Source organism: Solea senegalensis, linkage group LG12 (assembly GCF_019176455.1).
Source record: "Solea senegalensis isolate Sse05_10M linkage group LG12, IFAPA_SoseM_1, whole genome shotgun sequence".
Taxonomy (NCBI): Eukaryota; Metazoa; Chordata; class Actinopteri; order Pleuronectiformes; family Soleidae; genus Solea; species Solea senegalensis.
The window spans coordinates 15853069-15874912 of record NC_058032.1 but is presented as its reverse complement, the minus strand read 5'-3'; the positions used below and the strand labels follow the sequence as shown (position 1 = coordinate 15874912).

General features: G+C 39.0%; 4 protein-coding genes across 4 annotated transcripts; 2 read left to right on the top strand and 2 right to left on the bottom strand.

Annotated features, from left to right (window-relative positions):
- Positions 1-4678: 4678 nt before the first annotated feature.
- On the bottom strand, positions 4679-6565 carry her11 (hairy-related 11). The gene is made up of 4 exons (XM_044041058.1): positions 6512-6565; positions 5713-5808; positions 5512-5605; positions 4679-5394 (listed from the first exon to the last, which is right to left on the bottom strand). Exons 1-4 carry the CDS (start codon positions 6563-6565, stop codon positions 4766-4768), a joined length of 873 nt encoding a protein of 290 aa, XP_043896993.1. The 3' UTR covers positions 4679-4765.
- Positions 6566-8996: 2431 nt separating this feature from the next.
- Positions 8997-9859, top strand: her5 (hairy-related 5). Its single transcript, XM_044039674.1, has 3 exons — positions 8997-9053; positions 9148-9243; positions 9389-9859. The coding sequence occupies exons 1-3, from the start codon at positions 9003-9005 to the stop codon at positions 9857-9859; spliced, it is 618 nt and encodes a 205-aa protein (XP_043895609.1). The 5' UTR covers positions 8997-9002.
- A 2879-nt stretch (positions 9860-12738) lies between these two features.
- Positions 12739-16349, bottom strand: pfdn6 (prefoldin subunit 6). Its single transcript, XM_044039749.1, has 4 exons — positions 16173-16349; positions 15921-15991; positions 15672-15796; positions 12739-13054 (listed from the first exon to the last, which is right to left on the bottom strand). The coding sequence occupies exons 1-4, from the start codon at positions 16234-16236 to the stop codon at positions 12934-12936; spliced, it is 381 nt and encodes a 126-aa protein (XP_043895684.1). The 5' UTR covers positions 16237-16349; the 3' UTR covers positions 12739-12933.
- A 504-nt stretch (positions 16350-16853) lies between these two features.
- On the top strand, positions 16854-20364 carry mmgt1 (membrane magnesium transporter 1). The gene is made up of 4 exons (XM_044039548.1): positions 16854-16971; positions 17251-17303; positions 18184-18287; positions 19518-20364. Exons 1-4 carry the CDS (start codon positions 16893-16895, stop codon positions 19672-19674), a joined length of 393 nt encoding a protein of 130 aa, XP_043895483.1. The 5' UTR covers positions 16854-16892; the 3' UTR covers positions 19675-20364.
- Positions 20365-21844: the final 1480 nt, after the last annotated feature.

Genomic DNA, 21844 nt, shown 5'->3' with positions numbered 1-21844 from the left:
TTACCCACATGTTGGGATCACACTTTAGATTATAATCTCGCCCCGAGACACAGCTATCTTAATCTGGAACTTGCCCAAATCTGAAATGGTGTTGTAAAAATGCACTATTCCTCTTTATTCAAATGTCAAGAAGTTCTGCCCTCGGTGTAAGATTATCTCCTGCTTTTCGACTTACATGCAAACTGGTTAAGACCTTTGGAATGAGGAAGGGAAACCAGAAAATGTCAATTTCATTACTTTCCAACTTGGAAAAGCTCACAGTGAATTTTTATTTAATAAGTCATGAAAGATCCCACTCAGAAAAAGAATGTTTGCATTTCTTAGTTCGCTGTTGTCTAGTTCTTTTAATACGGAGTTTGTTTTTTCTTTGTTTCTTTGTTTGTCTGTCTTTTGCTCGTTTAGTAATAATAGTCGTCTTAATCTTGTTGTTTTCATTTTTATTATGACGATGATGACCTACAAATCATACTCTGTTGAAGAAGTTTGCTTCATTGTACCATGTTTTTCTGGCCTGAATACATACTATACTTTACACCTTGAGAATGGGACATGTCATTTTTTAAAAGGTTTCGCAAAAAGGTGAAGAGGACCATGTAGATCTGTCTAAGTAATGATGACAACTGCTGTATCTGAGCATTTTAGATCTGGCTTAACTGAATAACAACAGTTTACTAGCACGCAGCCCTGACAAGGATGTCATTTCAGGACCAGCCATGATAACCACCTGTCCTGCACATACCAGCACAGAACAATATGCTCCCTTGCGACTTGCGTGTGTACTTTCAAGCCATACAAGTGTGCACATGTGCGATGAAAAGGTTTGACACCTATCCCGTCCTCAGCATTTAGAGATTTTGAACGAAAGAATTCACAGCTCCTCAAACCCGTGACATCTCCGCAGAACAACATCTTGGGTTTTCAAGTCCAAATCAGGAATGCATGGGCTCATTCATGGCAAACAAAAACAGTGATTAAAGAGGGTAACAGGATCAGCTCTAATCAGCGTGTCCTGAGAAAATGCCAAGGAGTTTTCAACCATTGTCAGGTCATTCCAAGAGGTGATCTCTTTCCCTATTAATTATGTGCCGTGCCGCAGCAGTCATCCTCTCCAGCAGGAGCGACCTTCTCTGCTTTCATACGTCTGTGCAGAATGATCAAAACATGCAGAGGCAGTGGGGAGAATCGAGCTTCCCCATGATGTGCCTGCCCTCTCATTTCTCTGACAAAGAATAATGGCCACCTCATAACTAATGGCACTCTAACAGAGAGAGAGAGAGAAAGAGAGAGAGGGAGCAAAAGAGGGGGCGAAATAATCATTATCCAAAGACATGTTCTATCATGTGATAAATTCTGTTTTCTCGAGTCAAATCCTCTTGTGTCTTTCTGCTCAAGATGTTCAGGGCTTGTAACAGACACGTAATCGTCAGATAAATAATGGGTTCTTCCTGGAAGGCAGAAGGAGAGAAGAAGAATGATCGTGCATCACGGGCTCATCGATGATGGAATTCAATAACATCCTTTATTTGACAGCCTCACTTCTCTAATCCTCAGTGTGAAAGGTCAGGGAGGGATGGAGTCCACCAAACTATACACTATGTCAATGCTGCCCCCTGCTGAGCAACAATCAGAACATCTTAACATGACCCTACAAATCCACTGAATATTTTTAATGACACCAAGGTAACAGTATTGACTTTGTAAACCTGAATAATAAAGACTTCTTGTAAGTCTGTTGAGACTCAAAGAAGTTTGTTTTAGTTTAATTTCTGCTGAAATCCCTTGGATAACCATGTGTTTGGGTGTTCTGGAGGAAGGAAGTTCTGAAGTGGGATTGTAGATCACTCATTGTGGGGCTATGGGGGGAGTGAGGGGGGTCATAGTTCATGGCTGACATTATGTGTCCGCATGTTTCCATGCAAGATGAAGAATTATGAATTAGAAACTATTTAAATGCACTCATTGTTTGTGCTTTGTGTATTTTCACACAGTGTATTTGTACATGTATATAAGGTATATGACATATACAATGACATAGTCTGATCTGGAATGTGTCTATCAGGGTTTTTTTTCCCTTCCTATTACAACACACTAATTCTGAGAATGAATTAAGTCATTCATAAGACAATGAAACAAATACAACCATTGTTTTCAGTCACAGTCTATACACACTGACAACACAACACAACAAATGCTGGGATGGGAAATAACTACGGCATATCTGGCAGATGAATCTCATGAAGTGCTGTACATAGTCACAGATTCTTTTTGACATCAGGGCAGAATATATAGCTACTGTGAGATTTTCACTGTGTTTACTTGATTTGCTCATGAGTGGGGGCCTAATTCCAGGCAAAATCATGTAGTCCCCCTAATTATCTTACCTTATCTTTTACAGGCCTTAACACGTTGCCTGCAGCCTTCAAAAATAACAATAATCAAAGCTTTGTAAGTTTAATTATAGCTCATAATTCTGACTTTGGTTAAAAAGAAACTACACCTCATTTATAAGCACTGAGTTCATGCATTCAGTATTATCCTTAATTATACAGGATTCCATTTCATAACAAGACATCAAGTGATATACGCTCATCAGCTATTTCATCATGCACAGAGGACAAATAATAAAGTGGCACCTTTGAATGGTCCACCTTTTGGACCATTCAAAGGTGAACTCCAGCACCAACCACCAGAGTTTCTTAAATCACCTTTCTTTTTTATTTTCCAATGCTCTGTTTAAACCCCAGCTATAATGTGATTAACTGATTAGATATTTGCACTTGACCCCTCATCCCTGTTCATGTGCATATACAGTAAATATACAGACTTTAAAGCACACAACTGAGTTGTATTTTGTAGAGGGAACATTAAGACGAACACTGTTTGGCAACAAATAATGTGTTAACACATGAAATAAGGCAATAAGACAATTCTACTCAAAATGCTATGCGGCACATAATGTTCAGTGTTTGCCTTTTATTATCTACAGCGCAGAGGATGGTGGATGTTCCCAGTTATCGGCTGCTCAGAGGAAGCAAACTGTTTTGAGTGTTTGGTCTTTTCTAAAGGCTGGAGCGGTGAGATTCATTCGCCAGCTGCAGTGTTTACAACAGGACCTAGATATGGGCTGCTTGTGAAAGTTACACGTAAACTACATGTATATCCAGGAGTGGAAAGTAATGAATTACATTTACTTGTGTTACTGTAATTGACTAGGTTTTTTAAAAGTATTTGTACTTTTTAAAATGTTAACCCGGGTTTAAAAAATAAATAAAAAATCCCGCACGGGAAAGGAGAAAGTTGAAGCATTTGTGACCTTTGACCCATTTTGACTGATTTAATTTGTAAAAGTTTGCCTTTAATTAAAAACAATTCATGTGAGATTTGTGTCCCCTTGTCCTTTTTGCACGACACAAGAACCCTAACCTTGTTAAAAATGTAACTAAGAAACATTTTAAACAAGATACTTTTTATTACTTTAACTTGATTACATTTTTAGACCAGTACTTTTACTTGTACTTAAGTAAAATGTTTACTTAAAACTTTTGCTTACTGTCAACATAACAGTGTGGATAAAGATGCCTCAGCTGACATTAACCTAACATGAAACCATCGTTTGGCATATGGAAATAATGTCTACACTTATTAGGGCCTGAGCCACGAACAACCTTTTATTAACCTTCAGATTATATTATTAAATAGAAAAAAAATATGAAAACTTGGTATGGAGGTCAGGTCTGGTTTATAGTTTGTTTCGAGTTTTCATCAAATATTAAAAATCAATTCAGCCCAAACCACAGACATCCTTTTTTCACCCCTCACATTCTTGTTCACTGTCTGCTGTTTGTGTCTCACATCTTCAGGTGTAGCTATGAGCGTCAAGCATAGACGAGGAGTCAGTATAAACCTGCAGTTCGACCCATGCTGACTCAAGGCTGACATCACCGAAGGCAACGTATCCTCTTAACACCGCTTCACTGAGGCTTGTGGGCGGAGCTGGAGGCAATCCTCACTGATGTGGGACAAGAGGCAGGTTACATGATTAACAGGTCACTAACACAGGACCCACATACTGAGAGAAACAACCATTCACACTCGCATTCACACCTACGATCAACCTCGCGTCAACAATCAACCTAATTCCAATGTGAATGTCTTTGGACTGTGGGAAGAAGTGGAGGTAACAGAGAAAACACACAAATACACATGGAAGAACCTTGAGGAACCTCTGAGGCTGTAAACACTGATAAAAAGATAAAAAATGCATAATTAAAGGCATTTTTGCCTCCATATTCCAGAGGTAATCTTAATTTCTCCAGAATCTGAATCTAAATCAGCTTTATTGACCAAGTTTGAGTGCACACACAAGGATTAAGGCATTTAACACATTTGTCCAACTTAATTGTTTAAATGCTTACCTGGAAAAAAATCTAAAAAGGCTTTTATTGTATAAGACATACTATATAAAGGCAGATCTGTGACCGTTAGTGAGCTGCTGTAGAGCAGAGCCATCAGTGCTGTAATTATTCTGAGTAGGGTGAACATAAAACCTGAAATGTGAAGTGTGTTTAAGCCGCAGTCAAAGAATGCAGAGACTGAGGCTTTGTAAGGTTTAAGAACATTTTTATTTATAAGACAAATACAAAATATAAGACAATTTAATCATATATACACTGTACATTGTAGGAGAGTCATTCCTCTCCTATAGGTAGAGTTTGTTCCCACGTGGCTCTGCTGTTTTCAGTTTTTCAGTCTCTGCACAATCTCGTCAAAACCAAGGTCTCCACATGGTCGAAGAAGAGTTTGGTTGTGACGCCTCCCTCGGTGCAAGGTGTGGAGAGGATCTCAGGGAAGTTGCTGGGGGGAAGTGGAGGCCGGGTGGGCCAGTGTGAGGGGCTGTGGGCGAGAAACTGAAGAAGGAGTTGTTGGAAGACGGAGGTGACAGGCTGGGGGGGAAGGAGAAGTGAGAGGCAAATGACGGGAAAGGAGGAGACGAGGCATATGTGGAGAAAGAAGGAGAGAACCAGGGGGAGGAGGGAGGGGAGAGGTAGTCATGGCAGGGTGTGGAGCAAGACTGAGGCTGAAACGGGGAATGGGACGGAAACAGAAGCTTGGACGAGTCGTCTTTTGTGTCAGATGTTGAGACTGCATCCGCACATGCTGTACCAGGCACTCGCAGGTTGAAGTCTGATATGAGCTGCTGTGTCTCCGTGTGATGCTTCAGTCCCTCGATCAGGCTGCTTCTCTGTGCCGGTGTTATTTTGTGCATGTAGTTGGTGAGCTGAGCCATGCACTGCTGAAAACCTGCACTCTGAATGGTGAAGAGAGGAGGACTTGACTCTGGGTGATGAAGGCTTACCACAGAAGCATGAGTCTTCGTTTGACTATTAGTAGAATCTGTAACACGAGGTAGGGAGACATGAGGAAGAGAGACAAAGGCACAAGTGTGAGATTCCAACACAAGCAGGATTATGTCACATTTAAATGGCTAATTAACTATTTTGTTTGATTTACCATCACTCAGTGTCTTTCCATCTGTCCACTTTTGAAGATATTCCACAGCCAAGTCCAGAATTTCCGCTTTCTCTATTTTGGGATTCTGTAGCCGCTTTAAATGAGAGCAGGGAAACATGGGAGAAATTAACATCACCATTATAAAGTTACGATATTTGGACAAACATCCATGTGTGTGATTGTTTAACAAACAAGACTCACTGCATCCGACGTATGATTCAACAGCAAACTTCTCAGTTCAGCAAGACTTTGGTTTATTCGATCTCTTCTCTTCTTCTCAACAACCGGCTTCAGAATCTAAAAAGACAAGATAATAAAATTGGGTTCATCAAAATGTTTTTGCAGCTTCTTTTAAATCATTTTGCTTTTGATATTGTATATGGAATGAAATGGCTCACAAAGCATCACCATTGAAACCCATTATTGTAAACCCATTCATTCATCATCATTTTCCGCTGTTTGGCATTGATGTAAATGTCCTGGTAATCCCACAGGTTGCTAGATTAATGCATGTTGTATAATAAATGGAAATGTTTAGAAAATACTGAAAATAAATGGATTGCTATTGGTTGCTGGTAATCAGTGGCATATTGCAGGCCACGTTATCCATGCAATCATTGACTCAATATTAATTATGTATTCATTATTATTCATCATTTAGCAATGTTTTATATGAGCAGTTATAAGATACTAATAACAACAATGTTTGTGTTTGATGATTTTAGGTTCTCGTGTACACATTTGTTAGAGAAAAAAAGTAAATGATAAAGTCACTGTTTCTTTCTGCTTTATTTATTTATTTACCTTTAAAGCCTTTGCTTTAAAAAGTCAACAATGAAATGATGCTTACTGTTGACTTCAGGAGAATTAAAAAGACAAACTTTGATGCTAATAGAAAGTGCTCATCAGTCCACATTTGCACAAATTAGTATATTGCCACTTATCAACCACAAGAATGTAAAGAGGTAGAATAAAAAAAGAAATAGATCCATGTTCTTACCCTCTTTCTACTCTTGGCATCATCCACAGTGGGGTTCTGTAGTTTCCTGGTCATGTTGCTTGGTGTCTTTAGGTCCAAATGTCGTGACTCTGAGCTGCAGCTGCTGTTAAAAAGGCCTCTGATGCAGGAGGATTTCGTTGGACCTGTTGTTGCTTCTGATTGGCTGACAGGTGCCAATGACGTCACTTCACTGGAAGACGTTTGATTGGTTCAGATTTGAAACTCACAATTTACTATCTTTACCTACATAAATAAATATATAAACATCACTAAAAGATGTACCAAGTAAGTTTGTATTTCATGCTGCCTGCATTCAGAGGAGGAGCTCAATACGTTTCTAAACTTTTTACTTCTTCTAAGCTTTTGTTTACTTCCAAAAACAAATCACACACAATTGTCATTTTATTGTAATGTTCTACATGAATCACAATAACAAACATGAGCCGCATTCCTGATCAACACTCCTCTAATTGTGTCAGTATGTGACACATGTGAAGTGAGACCATGGGAACCTTGCGATTTTCTCGTGGGAACAGAAACGAAGTGAGAGAGTGGGCAGCTATGAGGACTTTTATGACGTGTGAGATATCGACACTTTGCACTAAAAAGCCATGAAAAGAGCCAAATGAGAGGTGACGGCCACGATACACAAGTGACCTCGGTTTGTTTACATTTGGAGCTTGTTTATGTGGGTTTAAAATGGGCATTTAATAGGTTTTTAAGTTATTGTAAGTAAGACTTGTGTTTTGTAATCATTCTTATTTGCTTATTTTATAGCAAATATGTTTGGTTTATTAAAAAACATTGGACAAAAGGAAGAAGAGCGGGTTTGGCTGCTGCTGTGATGAAGTGTGAGGTGATCATTACACATGAGTGTTAAGTGTGCGCGGCGTCAGGCCAGCTTCACACACACACACACACACACACTCTCTCTGGTTTCCATCCTTCGAAACGAACTCAGTATAAAACATGTCCACTTTAAAATGTACCTTATATTATGGGACTTGTCCCATAAGGAAGAGAAGTCCCCATAACGTGACTGCGTAAACACATGTAAGGAATACCAGACACACACACACACACACACACTCCTCTCTCTCTTTCGTCTTCTTCTTCTTGGTGTGTGGCTGATTCACCAGAGGAGCCTCAATATTACAAGTGAACGGTCTGTTTCTCTCCTTCCTAAAGGCGCATTTCAAACTAATTAGTTTCTGTCCAAAGCTCCACGTCCACGTGTCCCAAATCCTTGTATCTACTCCTGAACCATCGTGGGTGTGCGGTTCCTATAACTACCTTTACTATTATTGTCATATATAATACTTTTTTAAAGTTTATACTGAGTATTCATTAATTCATCGTTGCCGTGGTTGCCATGGTGACCCCTGAGCCTCCATTGATCACCCTCTCTTTGATTTTAAACGGAAGTTTCATTGCCTCTGAAAAGCCTCCTAATCTCTCTGGGATCCCCGTGATCCGATCATCCCTGTGTTATCTCCACACTTTAGCCAATTATGGGGATCAGCATTCAGTGGTGACCATAAATCCAGTCCCCATAAAGCTACCCCCTCCCCCACCACATACACGCCATTTAAAAAAAAAAAAAAAAAAAGTCCCACTCTGACCCCACTCTGTGAAAGGAGAGAGACAGTGGACATGAGGCAGCTGAGGTGAGCTGTGGAGGACACACCCACTGAAGATTAAACACGAGCGCTGAGGTGTGAAGCAGGCAATTTGGCTCCACGACACCAGGCGAACTGCTGCTGTAACGAGCCAGGAGTGTGTGTGTGTGTGTGTGTGTGTGTGAGAGAGAAACAGAGAGAGAACGTGTGTGAGCGTGTGAGGTGGATGGAGGGTGAGGAGGAGGAAAAATGGACTCAACACTCAAATCTGTCAATATAATAAAAATAATTGGGGGATAAAAATGAACTTTGAAAATGTTCACATGAAAAAATAGCTAGAACGAAAGAAAGAGCTCCAAGCTCCAGTCTAAGTTCAGTCTAGATAAAAACAAAAATCTAAAGTGATCCACAGCTATAACAATGACATCAAATATTAGCACTGACTCTAAGAATATACACCACAACCAGAAAGACAATAAATAATAGTATAAGACTGCAACGGTGTATCAATGAAAGTTTACTTTAAAAGAACGAACACACCTTTTTAATTATTGAAAAGAACTGACCCTTTAAAAGACAAGGAAGCGAAACATATCAGGTAAAACATGGGACACTGTTTTAATTTTAAGCTACACTTTGTTCTCTGGTCTCTATATGTTCACTTTACAGTGTGCGAAATAAATATTATCATGTCTTTCAGTGAATTCGGTTCAATTCTTCTCATTGTCACGGTCGCTGGTTGATTGGAAAGGCGTGGGTGTGGGCGTGTCCAACCGGGGTGTGGTCGTGTGCAAAGAAATCAACAAATTCTAACAAGAACGCAAACGTGTGCCATGTTCACTTTGGATCCACAGTGAGGACAAACAGACATCATGAAGGCTTTATCTTCACCAGAGTCTCCCAGGAAGAGATCCATGAGAAAGGTAAGATGCTGCTGCTGCTGAACTCTGGCTGTGAGGATCAGTTTTATGAAGAAAATACCATTTATATTCTAATGTTGTACATTTCATTCCTAAGGTGCCCAAACCTCTGATGGAGAAGCGCAGACGGGAGCGCATCAACCACAGTCTGGAGACACTGAGACGTCTGATGCTGGAGAACACTCGCAATGAGGTATTTATATCTATCAATCTAACTATTATTGACGAGTTTAGGTATTGAAGATAGTAGGATTAAACTATAGGTACATTAAATGTGAAATAGTCATATAAAAATACAAAAGACTGGAATAATATGAATTCTGGTTTCCTTGATGTAGAAGCTGAAAAACCCAAAGGTGGAGAAGGCAGAGATTCTGGAGAGCGTGGTCCAGTTCCTGCAAACTGAGAAGGAGGTTCTGTCCAGGGATCAGACATGTGTCCGGCAGAACAACTACCATGACGGGATGAGGTCGTGTCTGCTGAGGGTCAGCCATTTCATAGCCAAGAACCAGGACTTAGAGGAAACTGGTGGAGAGATGGTCCAGGCTTCTGCTGCTTCTCCTGAGCCACATAATCAAACTTCCTCCCTCGGACACATGCACAACAAGGCACTGATCCCCGCACCTTCTCGTGACTCTGCTCCTCTGGCTGCTCAGCATCTGCCCCGCCAGCACCGCCGGCACGGTATCTCTCACCCGTACCTCAGCCAGAGGACTGGCCTCCACACCTGTGAGACCAGCAAGCTGCTCTCCAGTCCCTCATCGTGCACGCACATCACTGATCCAGTGTGGAGGCCATGGCCTCAGTAAGACACACCTGGACACATGCGGACTGTGTAAATATCTGTTTCATTGTACAGCCTGAAATCTCTTGTACAGTTAGAGAACATTTTCTATGAAATATGTCACGTGTAAGATGATATTTTCCACTTTACTGTGGTGCCCCCCCCCCCATACCTTTTAAGATCGCGCTTTAAGCGCGCATCACGTGTTATCCCTTTTAGATTTTACGTGTAAATATTACATTTTTCAGACAGACTCTTTGAGGTCTATTTTTCTTTTTTTTTTTAGATTTTACGTGTACATATTAGATGTTTTAGACGCCGCATTTAAAGGACATATGGTGATTAACGCGTGCGTAAAACTGTCCATAGGCGTGCGTAAAATCTGCCTTGAATTGGATTGATCAGGAGCGCTCTTCGTTTTTTTGCCTCGTTTTGAGATGTAAATTAAGCTTTCTGAAATCCCTGTTTCCAATCTACAATAAAGGTACAATTTCCCGATCTCTCCAGTTCAATGAAGTGGCCTATTTGCTGCGTGAATAGCTTGTACTTGAGCAGACTTTGGAGCTGTCCTTTATGTCAGAAAATTGGGCAACTGCAGGACAGTTAGCACATACTCTATCCAGTCTGGACAGCAGTTATGGCACATTCTGCCTATTGAAATGTTGATGCATTGGAGATGCTTCTTTGAGCATGAGAGAAGTTTTCACACTCTGTGAACACAGCCTCCAGACTACATCCAATATACAAAGCACATGGACGCTTTATTTATCTTACAGTAGGGTCACGTAAATCAGTCGCATTAAAAAATGACTCCAGGCCACAGATGCTTGGTGAAAGCACACACTTCGGTTCACAGGCTGTGGCTACAGTTTCAGACGTTGTGTCAGGTGACTTTGTATATTAGATGAAAAGTGTTTGGCTTTTACAGATGTGCAGAAATGATTCACTGTCACGTGCTCCTGTATTTGAAAGAAACAGGATTAATCACTGTGGATTATGCCCTCTTGTTGTTTTGTGTGTTATCATTTATGTTTTCAAATGTTTGAAAATGAAAATGAAGCCGGGTTCTGATCTTTTTCTTATTTTTTTGGCAATTATAGCAGCCTTGCTGATAAGACCAATAAAAGGAATTGATGAATGAAAGCACATGTTTTGCTGGTTTAATAAAGCTACATATTCAATCCTTTGATTGTGATAAACTGCATTCATCTATTGGTTTGGTCCAGCCTGCACATTCCCTCAGAGTCACTATCAAAGGAGGTGTTAGTCCCGCTGAGCTGATCCTCGTCAGGATGCTTCTATTGTGTGCCTTTAAGTTAAAGCACCCAGGTGAAAAGGCTACAGGACTAAGTAAATCAATTAAAGTTGGAATCAGATTAGCGTTCCATCCGTCTCAATGAGGTTTAATCTGGCATATAGTGGCATATTTGCATTGTCAGTTTAAAATGGATGCTTAGTTCGGTGCGGATGTGTCTGCTTAGCTTTCCAGTTTGTTTACTATAAACAAAAGCACGCGGTCTGGGTCTCAGGGTGACTGAAGACTGACCTTTAACATCACCAAATTTTTCAACCCGCAGTGTTTTCTTTTACCACATCAGCGCGAACACACCGTGGACGCACTTAAATCACCGTTTGGCCTCATCGATAAACATTTGATCACTTCCCACGAGCCAAATCACGATATGGCATCCACGGTGTTCCCATTTAGACCTGTAGTTATTTAAAGTTTGTGTGAACAGTGTCAGTCTCTGGTTTGGTCAGTCAGTGAAAACTACACATTAACCGCGATGCTTTCATATGACTTCCACTGAACTTTGTAAATGTAAACTCATGTTGTTTTGTTTTGCTTTAATGAAAACGTGTGGCCACGTGTCGGCCAGTTTTACGATAGCAGCTGGTCTTTACTGTAAAAACACTGCACCTCAGGGTGTTAATGGTTTTGCTGCCTCGTACCCACGCGCCAGAGGTGACAGGTTCGCGCGCTGCAGGTCTACATCTGCGTTACTTGTTGTAGTCATAAAACATTTCCAGGTGACCTACTGACCTAAGCATGTGACTACAGCAGTGCTTTCGTTTTTATCTCAAAGGTGTGTTGATTTCATGCTATTCTAAAAGAAAATGATCTGCTTTAAACTACAATCTTATTTGAAACACCTGCAGCTATAACATTGTACTTTATAAATTTACCAACACAAACCCCCAGAAAAAATAGCTAATTGCCAAATAAATAACATATGTACGTTTAAACACATTTTTGAAAAAAATAATCATGTCTTCTCAAAAATGTGTTCACAATTAAGGTTTAGAGACCTGTGCGCAGACTTACAAGTAAAGCATTCACCAATTCCCACCTCAACTAAATGCAACTACAATCAAGCCTGCACGCCTCTACTCTTGTCAGTCAGATATCAACCAAGTACCCCAACAAGACAAAGCCTAACATTTGTTAATTTGTTCTCATGTATTACTTTACAGTGTAAGAAACTTATTTGCCTCCAAAATTGTCAGCAAACATAAGCTGCTTCCAGTAAATGTAAATTTAACAATTAGGTTAAGTAAGTTTCCATTCTTAGAAGACTTTGTTTTTGATTATTCATGTTGCCTAAATCCTCCACTGGTGGTAAATGGCAGGGAAATTCATTTAAGTGAACAATGCTCCACTGCTGAGCCTCTTTTCACTGCTGAGCTGTGGGGCGGGTCTGTGATAGAACAACATCTGCTCTGGTGGTCACAGGGCCTGCCTCGGTGATTAAAGCAAATGTTAAACAGTAGGACACACACACACACACACACACACACACACACGCCACACACACGCCGCACACGCACGCAACGCACACACACACACACACACACACAGGCACATGCTCTCAGTTCAAAAGAACTGCTACTCACAATTAAAACTAAAAGAAAACTTTTGACCTTTAATGAAAAACATTTTTTAATTAATAACAAGAGAAAGGTCACAGTAAACTGCAAAGCAATGACAGGATAGAAGCAGAATTCACTCAACCCGATGAAGTAGATTTACACTAAAAGTCTGACTATTCTCTTCTACTTTCTGCAGTGTGGGAGCATGTGTGCAGCTTCATCACTCGGTCAGGCTTTGCCGGCAGCAATGCCCTGAGCTTTCTGAAACTCCTGCTGTAAACTGGACAAGAGTTCTCGCTGTTGTTCAGATTTCTTCTCCAAGTCTTTCAGGAGTGTCTCATACCTGTGACTGAATACAGAAGCAAAAAAAAACACATTGTTAATTTCACATTGTTAAAGACAGATCTGAATACACACAAGTTGTGTAGACACCTATTTCTAATATTATATTATATATTATATATATTATAATCAATTTTTTTCATGAATGACAATGAATCAATTGCACAAACAAACCTACATAATGGGACTTTTATGAAAAATACAACAAGGCGCCACATAAAGCTGATAAATGTCAGAAAATAAAAGACCACTCTTAAGTGAAAGTTGAGAAAACTGTTAATTGCAGTATACAATTTCATCATGAGCAGAAAACAACAAACACTATTGTGTGTTTATGCAATGCAGATACAGTCTAACAATATACATATTCAACATTTATATCAATAAAGAAGAATATTATATTGCAATATAATATGCAGTTATTGAATTATTGCCAACTGCCAAGACTTAGTACCACAAATTAACCATAACATTCACTCACATTTGTCTTTCTCATTGTCCATAATTGTGGTGTAAAACACAAAATAAAAGACATTCATGTATACTTGAGTTTCTCTCTTTACCTATGTTTTCAGAACACAGTGATTCACAATTTTTCATTCAAGGTCAAACTCCAACCAGGACTGGTCTTTTCTGGCCATTTCTGATGCAATCTATATATAATAGATGTTGAGTTGTATATCCTAGAATTAGGTCACAATATCTGAATCTGAGTTAAACAAATGTGCATGGAGCACAGGATATTATATTGCATGTTGACAATCTTAAGAACCTGGAGATACTATATTGCTTTCTTCTTTGCCTGATGGCATGGGAAGAACCGCATAATGAAAACTTGTGACTCATAACTACAGTCTAGTTACACAATATATACCAGCAAACATATCTTCTCATAGCAAAAAATATAATTATCCATTTTATGTTCCAGTTTTTATGAGTCTGTTTGTCTCATAACTTTCACCTTGGGCTGAACACATTCATTTTCAAATCAAAATCACAATTTGAAACAAGAATAAAGGGTGCTAGGCAGAAAACAACATATACAGTAGTCTCAGGCAACACCAACTTTGTTATTTTTATAACTGTCAAAGTCAGTGATCATTGACATTGATGTGAATGAAAGTTGGCCTTATATATTAGCAGTCTGTCAATGAGTTTAATTCATACATTAACGGTGGGAATAACAGACTACCTCACAATATGATACGAGACACATGGTCCACGATACCAATAATATCATGATAGGATTCTGTGATATTCAGTATATTGCAAGACAATCATATAGCGTGTTATACATCACAATATCTGTCTAACTGAAGAAACAAACATCCGTGAAAAGTTAAAAGTGTAGGATTTCTCTATTTATTTACAACATGAGAACAAAGTGCATGAATTTTTTTTATATATATACTTTATTCATTCACTAGGGAAATTATTTCTCTGCATTTGACCCATCCTAGAATTAGGAGCAGTGGGCAGCCACACTGAGTAGCGCCCAGAGAGCAATGGGGGTTGGGTACCTTGCTCAGGAGTACCCCAGCTCTTTTGGCATGGTGGTGCAACCCTACGGTTACAAGCCAAGTTCCCTTTCCACTTGGACATGGGTTACCCTAACCCTGAAGTCTATGTATTGAGGATGGAGAATCTCTAAACATATCTTATCATAGCTTTCTCCACCATTATCGCTGTAAATGCTCTCTTCTTCGATCAGGTAACTTCCACCAGTTTCCCTCATGAAATTGAGCAGCGCCACACCGAGGAAACATGACGTAGCGATGCCTGGTGAGTGAAACTCGCAGGGCTGGTTACTGTAGAAGGCCTTCATTTATTAATTAAAATATCGAAATTTTATAAATCGAATAAAACAAACCTAATAGTTAGCTACATTTATTATTACCAGTCTTTGCGATGTGTAAATGTACTGCAGGTCTTGTATCATTAGTACTACCGTGTAGGCTGATATCACAGTGGAGATACATTTTTCCTGTCCAATATCGCTATCCCAAACTCGAGCATCTGCTGATACGGCTATCAATCATTTAGACCTCTTAAACTATGAAGCCGTTACCGATATCAACAGGTATTTCAACCCATTTCAAAAACATAATTTTCCAACTGCGTAAAAAATATTCTTCTCCCATGAAGAAGAAATGAACAGCCCACAGCATGACTCAGCTAAAATGCTATTGCTGATTTTCATTTACAGTTTACCTTTATGTAGGATTTTGGGACTGTATTCGATTTCAGAATTGGCCCGTATCAGACCTATAACAATACTGAGTATCATAACGGCTCATCCCTAATACATTTTCAACATATTGTGCATTCTAATATGTAATGTTATGTAAAGACATTACATATTAGAATGACTATGATCAACTGGGGGAAGCCCAAAAAGAAAATCCTTCCACTTATCATACAACTATGAAAGCATGAGAATGTAAACATACAGAACTTATATTTACAGTGAATATGGACATATATCTATATACTAATGCTATTCTTGTAAATATCAAAGTGGTCCTATCTATAGCTCATTAAGTATACCATACACATTTCTGAGATCAACAATGCAAAATGGGTTTTATGAGACTACAGATATGAATGTAACTTAAGTGACTCACATTTCTCCGTTAATATACTCCAGTCTTTTGGCAACTGTGGCTTTGGCCTCATCTGGATCTTGCTTCACTAATACAGGACCAATAAGTTTATAAACTGTGTTTGCACTGTCCAGAATATCCAGCTCCTAGAAAGTGGGAAAGAGAATAAGATTATATGTTTAACACTACCTTAATGCGATATTTAATGATCCAAAAACAAGGAAAACGGCAAAAAAAATTAATATTAATAGTAACGAGATTGTAAATTACCTCTTTAACAATGTTGTTCTCTGTCAGCTGCGTCTCCAGCTTCTGTCTCGCGCCCATGCTCTTGCTAACATCTGAAAAAAATACATGTCATATGATAATCAATTCAAGGTACACACTGATGTAAACATAAATAAACATATTAATACATATTAGTACAGGAAATATTAAACTCTGTATGTACGGCTAGCTGTCCTTATGTGGTCATGTGCACGTTCACCCCAACATGGCACGATATCATTAAAAAACACCTACCTTTCTGCATTTGTGTATATTTTTCTAATTCCGCCTTTAGTTTCTTTTGAATGGCTTCTGCCATGTTTGTATTCGCTCAAGTAGAAACTATTAAATGGGTAAATATAACCAAGAGGAGTTAGCTGAGGGTGGTTGCACATGAAACGCTGCTGTAGCTAACCGGAAAGGACCGCGGAAAGAGCGGAAGTTTGCTAGTAACTTCAAAGTAAGAGCCCTCACTTCTTCACAGGGTCTGTTGTGGACATTTGTTTATCCATTACAGGAACAATAACAATCGTTCTAACAATAATTTTTTCAACCAGAAGTCACAAACACAACTGTTTTATCCTGCTGTCTTCCTTTGGTGAAAACTTGAGGTGTAGAGACAATTATGTACATGTTATGCCCTGCTTTTTTCATTCATTCTTGTTTAGTTTTTATTAATTTATGTTTTACTTTATTATTAATCAATTTTAATATTTGTATTATTAGTTAGTACAATTAATAATAATTAAGAAATTAGTGCAACTCAAATGTCAACATTAGGAGGAAAAAAAGTTAGCAGGTCTCTGAATATGATTCACAAAACACGACAAAAACAACCGCTCGGTGTGTAAATCTAAATTAAATATGTTGTAAATATTCGCCAGCTGGTGATGAATTCTGACAAAGTCACGGTTGCGGCTGTTTACGACACTGTTTTACGGCAGTGCACTCAGTTCCTCATCCCTCTGGTGCAAGATGGCCTCGTCGTTTTGGAAAGGTGTTGTCGGCGTCGGACTGTTTGCTTTAGCTCACGCAGCTTTCTCAGCGGCACAGCGTGAGTATTAGAACGCGGGCTCAATGCAGCGCTGTATCAGTTATTTTCCTCCCGGGCGGAGAGTTTGCTCTCTCCTAATATTTTAATAAAACGGCTAAATGGGCCTTTCGGCTACACAGGAAGCTAACCATATGCTATCGCTTTTTTGCTCATCTGAAAAAGCTTCTGTTGTGTCCGGACTTGATGTCAGAACAGCACATATATTAGTATGTGAAGGTGTATGTAAACAGTATAATCTGAAGCCGTGTCACTTCAATCCACTTTATTTGTCCCCATCAGATCGAGCGTACATGCGACTCACAGAGAAGGAGAACGAGACACTACCTATTGATGTGAGTGACTTTCATCGTGGAAATGCACATGTTCTGCATTTCTGTTGAAACTATGTTCAGTTTGTGTTTACCCCATTTGTGTCTGGGTAATTTCTGATATTTACCTCCACCCCCATTTTATCTTATCATGTCCAGTATTTATTCAGATTCATTTATTATCAGATCATTTCTTCCATTCATCTTTACAGATTATCTCTATTTACCTGGCCCCTTTTCCACATCAACTGACCGCTACTTAAATTGTGTCTAAAAAAAAATGTAAATTTCTATTCAATGCAGGTACTATGACGGATTCATATTGCATTAAAATCAAAATTTAAGAAACTATACATAATATCCAAAAAAGCAAAAACAATTATTTTTATAGGGAGGTACCGAACTGATAGATTTTACTTTTGTGCTTTTATTTTTTTTTTAGCTTTTGCTATTATTGCATCTCAAGTCTTCTCATAAACAGCATGTTCTTGATGTCTGTATGTATATATATTTGCACTGTATGTTTGTGTACATTTGTTTATATGCTTGCTTTATATACACTTTTGAACCCACTCATTGTCACTCATCATCTAACACTTTATCCTCCACATGAGGTTCACGGTGGGCACTGGTGCCAAATCCGAGCTGACATAGGGTTTGAGGCAGGTCAAACCCTGGACAGGTCACCAGTCCAGTCCATCTTAGGGCCACACACAACTATTCATTCAAACGCTCACACCTACATTCAATTTAGAGTCTCTAATTTGCCTAATCCCCAAATCTGCATGTTTTGGGACTGTTAATGGTATTTTTAATGTTTGAACTTTGGAAAGCATTTTGCATATATGCTTAAATTGCTCTATTAATACGTATTATAATTTTTTTATCTTTCATTCTATTGCAGATTGTATTACAGACCCTGTTATCATTTGTGATGACCTGTTATGGTATTGTCCACATCGCTGGAGAGTTCAAAGACATGGATGCTTCCTCAGAGCTGAAAAACAAGTAGGTTAAATTTGCCTGCAGCACCTGAAACTCCCCTGATGCAGTGGTTGTTTGTTACCTGTGCCACAGAGGGAAATATGCAGTTCACCTCATGCACAGTGTTTATGACAATGTTACTTGTAAGGTCCCACAGACACACAATCATCCCCCAGAGGCTGGTATGCTGTGGCGTGATTGTCATGATCAGCAGCTTCTCCAATAGTGTTATTGTTTAACATGCACGTTAGTGTTTGATGCATTGCTGTATCATTTTGTACACAGGTTAATATAAATAAATGGGTAAATAGTATTGACAGTTTCTCAGAAGACACAATAGTGTCTGATTTGTTGCAGTTCAATGTGTACAATATGCTCAACCAACGCACAACAATACAACAAGGAGACACTTTCCTTACTGCAAAACCAGGCCAAAAAATGCTACACGTCTGCCCAACCTAACAAGAACAAGCTCAATCATTCAGAGATGAAATGTATGAACACTAAATAAACACCCAAGAGTACCCACAACTTATTCACCAGTAACTTAACATTATAGCGATCAGAATTTAGAACAATACAAATAAGAAAAGTCAAGACCCATTTTATACAGTAAACGATCGTAACACATCACCCAAACCTTTGTGTTTTTTCATTCATATATTTGTGACAAAAAGACAAAAAATCGAATTATAAAACATGTTTTAGAAGCTAGACATTAGTAAATGAGGTGACATATTCAGTGTATTATAGAATTGTTTACTCAAATGACAATAATATTTTTTCCTCTGTATTACTTTCACAAAGGCCACACGGTTTGAATTCCAGGTTTCACCACTTTCTTTCTGCTATGTAGTTTTTGTATTTTCTAAACGTCACCTGTGTTTCAAATGGGTTCCATGTGAAATCACAAATGTAGGAAGTCTGTTCCTTAAAACTTCTTAGTGAGCACTATGAGATAAATGACTGTGTCATAACATGAAGCTATTTACCTTCTACTGGTAAAAACTTATGGTCTATAACAAATTGTATTTGCTTAAGTTGCACAAGTGATGTTTTATGACGAGCAGATGTTGCATTTACTGCCAACATTAAAATATTTGTGGGCGTAAGATGCAGTATAATACACCTGCTTCAGTCAGTCAGTCAGTCAGTGTCTAACATGTCATAACTGGCTTGCCATCTTTCTGAAAGCAGCACCATATTTGTGTCCTACCACTCTTTCACAACGTGCGTCTTTATTTTTTTTTCCAGAACATTTGATACACTGAGGAACCACCCATCCTTTTACCTTTTCAATCACCGGGGTCGGGTGCTTTTCCGCTCGCCGGAGGAGGAACCCTCCTCTGCACGCAACCAGCAAGCTCTTCCCAACCCCATACGACTACGCAAGCTGGAGCATTTGCACTGAGACTGGCCTTTTCCCTCTTGTAACACTATCTACGTCAGATAAGATTTGTTTTTGTTAGACAGAGGGGGCAAAGTGAGAATCCATCTTCCTCTTCTTTTCTATGTTATTAACTCATGCTGTCCAAACTTGCATCTGCCCATAGAAGCGGTCACTACCATGTTCAACACTGACTGTGCCAACCCTTCAGTTTTTCAAGCAGATTTGTTTGTATATAGAGTATGACAATGCTTTGGAGTCTTAAGATACTCAGACATGTTCCTCTTCTGTCTCCTCTGAACTGAAGTGGGATATTGCTGTTCTTTGTATATCCTACATGTGAGGGGCATAAAAGCGCCTGTTGAGTTTCTGTTTCATTTCAACCACGTGTCAGAATTGTTTAACTAAAAAAAGTGTTTTGATGTATGAACTGAGGACACGTTTACTTCCTTGTTGATTTCCTAGAAGCATAAAGGCTCATCTGTACAACCTGTATGCAATAAAAAGGTTTGCCACAGGAAATCAGCCTAAGTTTAGAGACGTGAACAGAAAACATCAGACAGCCGTTCTTCTGATACTGTGAACAACGAGGCAAAGCTGAACATAAATGGTACATTCGTTTGGGTGAAGTTCATTTTCTTTTCATTTTGCATTTTGTTAGGATTTAAGAGATCATTTTTAATTTAATAAAAAGACGTACTGATTTTACAAGCTTTGTCGGTATCCGTTTTGTTATTTCACACCCGAGCTCATCATCGGGGTGAAATTATGCCTTTTCAGACCAGTAATTAAAGGTCCAATTGTGAAAATTAGTGGCATCCAATGGTGAGACTGCAGATGGTATCAAATGGAAAATTTCACTCACTTCTGCTTTACCCAAGACTGTCAAGTTTACTACGGTGGCCTGCACATACCAGAAAGGATCTTGTTCTTAGTTTGCACAGTAAGACAGTAACACTCGCCTGGACTGCACCAAAAGCTTGTCTAATGTACATAGACAATAGGTTAGTATTTGTATTCCAAGGGTATGTGTAAAGCTGTGTGCAGTATATTCAGTTTATGCTAGTAAACCCTCTTAACATGTTACACACTGGATTTTTAAATGCCTGGACCACAAACTGTAGGGCTGTTAATAGGAAAAAAAATAATGCATCGAATTCACTTGCTAACTTCTGGCATCTTGTTTCAGTTAATGTTCAATATTTTGACAGAAATACCAACGGTATCACATGAGAGCACTAAAAACTGCACATGGACATGAACTGTAAGGGTCACCTTGCAGCTTTAGTGCTGCATCACTAAGGAAAAAAATCCATCTAATCAAAAGACTTGCAGTGGTTCATGTTGGCCTGTAGGCGTCAGCAGAGACTGAACTTTCGTTCTGAGAGTTTAGGAGGCCTCACATGCTTGTTACAAAAAAACAGTATGAAAGTACACTTTCTGTCCACATCAGCTTTCTGTTAGATTTCATGGATATATTTGTGGTTAGTAAGTTATTTCTAGTGGATTTATATGAAAGCTAAACTGCTGCCTTTAGTACACAGTGGTTAATATTGTCTATATTGTGCAGAATACAGAGAAAGTCTTCTGTTATTGAGGTTGGAAGGTTTAGGAAATTGGTTGTTCTTGGTCGTGTGGTTCCAGTTAGTCACAGGGTAAATCAGAGGCAGTCATCAGATTAGTATAACTGTTTGTTTGTTGTTTTCTTGGGAAAACTGATGACGTTTCCTTTTCATCTGAGACGACATACACTTGCACTGCAGTACCCGGGTATACAAATCTGCACACACACACTGCAGGCGGTGAGCGTGGGCTGTAAACACACACGGTTGTCGTTGATGCAGTCATAGTCTGTGCACTCACAAAACCACTACAGGTGTGTCTGACACACAAGGTTAATTATAAAAACTGTATATCATCAGATTCAGTAAACACATCTGTAGATAAACCAAGTGAGGAAGCAGTTGCATGGAATTAGATTTGTGGCAATATTTTCAAACAAATAAAATACAATATTTCTGAATGATTAAATCGATATTTTATTTGTGTATTCTGATTTTGTGGTTCATTTTTGTTTGCTCAATTCATAAAGAGTTGCTTGTTTTGTGAACAGTGCTGTTTGAAAATATTGACACAAATCTATTTCCATATAAAGGCTGCTGTGCAGAAATAAACACAGTGACACAATGACAGA

Coding starts and splice junctions, on each gene's coding strand:
- her11 (XM_044041058.1), bottom strand. CDS start 6,565: ATGACCAGGAAACTACAGAACCCCACTGTGGATGATGCCAAGAGTAGA. Junction 5,809..6,511: donor ATGCCAAGAGTAGAAAGAGG/GTAAGAACATGG, acceptor TTGTCTTTTTAG/ATTCTGAAGCCGGTTGTTGA. Junction 5,606..5,712: donor TGAATCATACGTCGGATGCA/GTGAGTCTTGTT, acceptor TCTCATTTAAAG/CGGCTACAGAATCCCAAAAT.
- pfdn6 (XM_044039749.1), bottom strand. CDS start 16,236: ATGGCAGAAGCCATTCAAAAGAAACTAAAGGCGGAATTAGAAAAATAT. Junction 15,992..16,172: donor ATATACACAAATGCAGAAAG/GTAGGTGTTTTT, acceptor TATTTTTTTCAG/ATGTTAGCAAGAGCATGGGC. Junction 13,055..15,671: donor GAGTATATTAACGGAGAAAT/GTGAGTCACTTA, acceptor TTCTGTATTCAG/TCACAGGTATGAGACACTCC.
- her5 (XM_044039674.1), top strand. CDS start 9,003: ATGAAGGCTTTATCTTCACCAGAGTCTCCCAGGAAGAGATCCATGAGA. Junction 9,054..9,147: donor GGAAGAGATCCATGAGAAAG/GTAAGATGCTGC, acceptor TTCATTCCTAAG/GTGCCCAAACCTCTGATGGA. Junction 9,244..9,388: donor TGGAGAACACTCGCAATGAG/GTATTTATATCT, acceptor TCCTTGATGTAG/AAGCTGAAAAACCCAAAGGT.
- mmgt1 (XM_044039548.1), top strand. CDS start 16,893: ATGGCCTCGTCGTTTTGGAAAGGTGTTGTCGGCGTCGGACTGTTTGCT. Junction 17,304..18,183: donor ACGAGACACTACCTATTGAT/GTGAGTGACTTT, acceptor ATTCTATTGCAG/ATTGTATTACAGACCCTGTT. Junction 18,288..19,517: donor TCCTCAGAGCTGAAAAACAA/GTAGGTTAAATT, acceptor TTTTTTTTCCAG/AACATTTGATACACTGAGGA.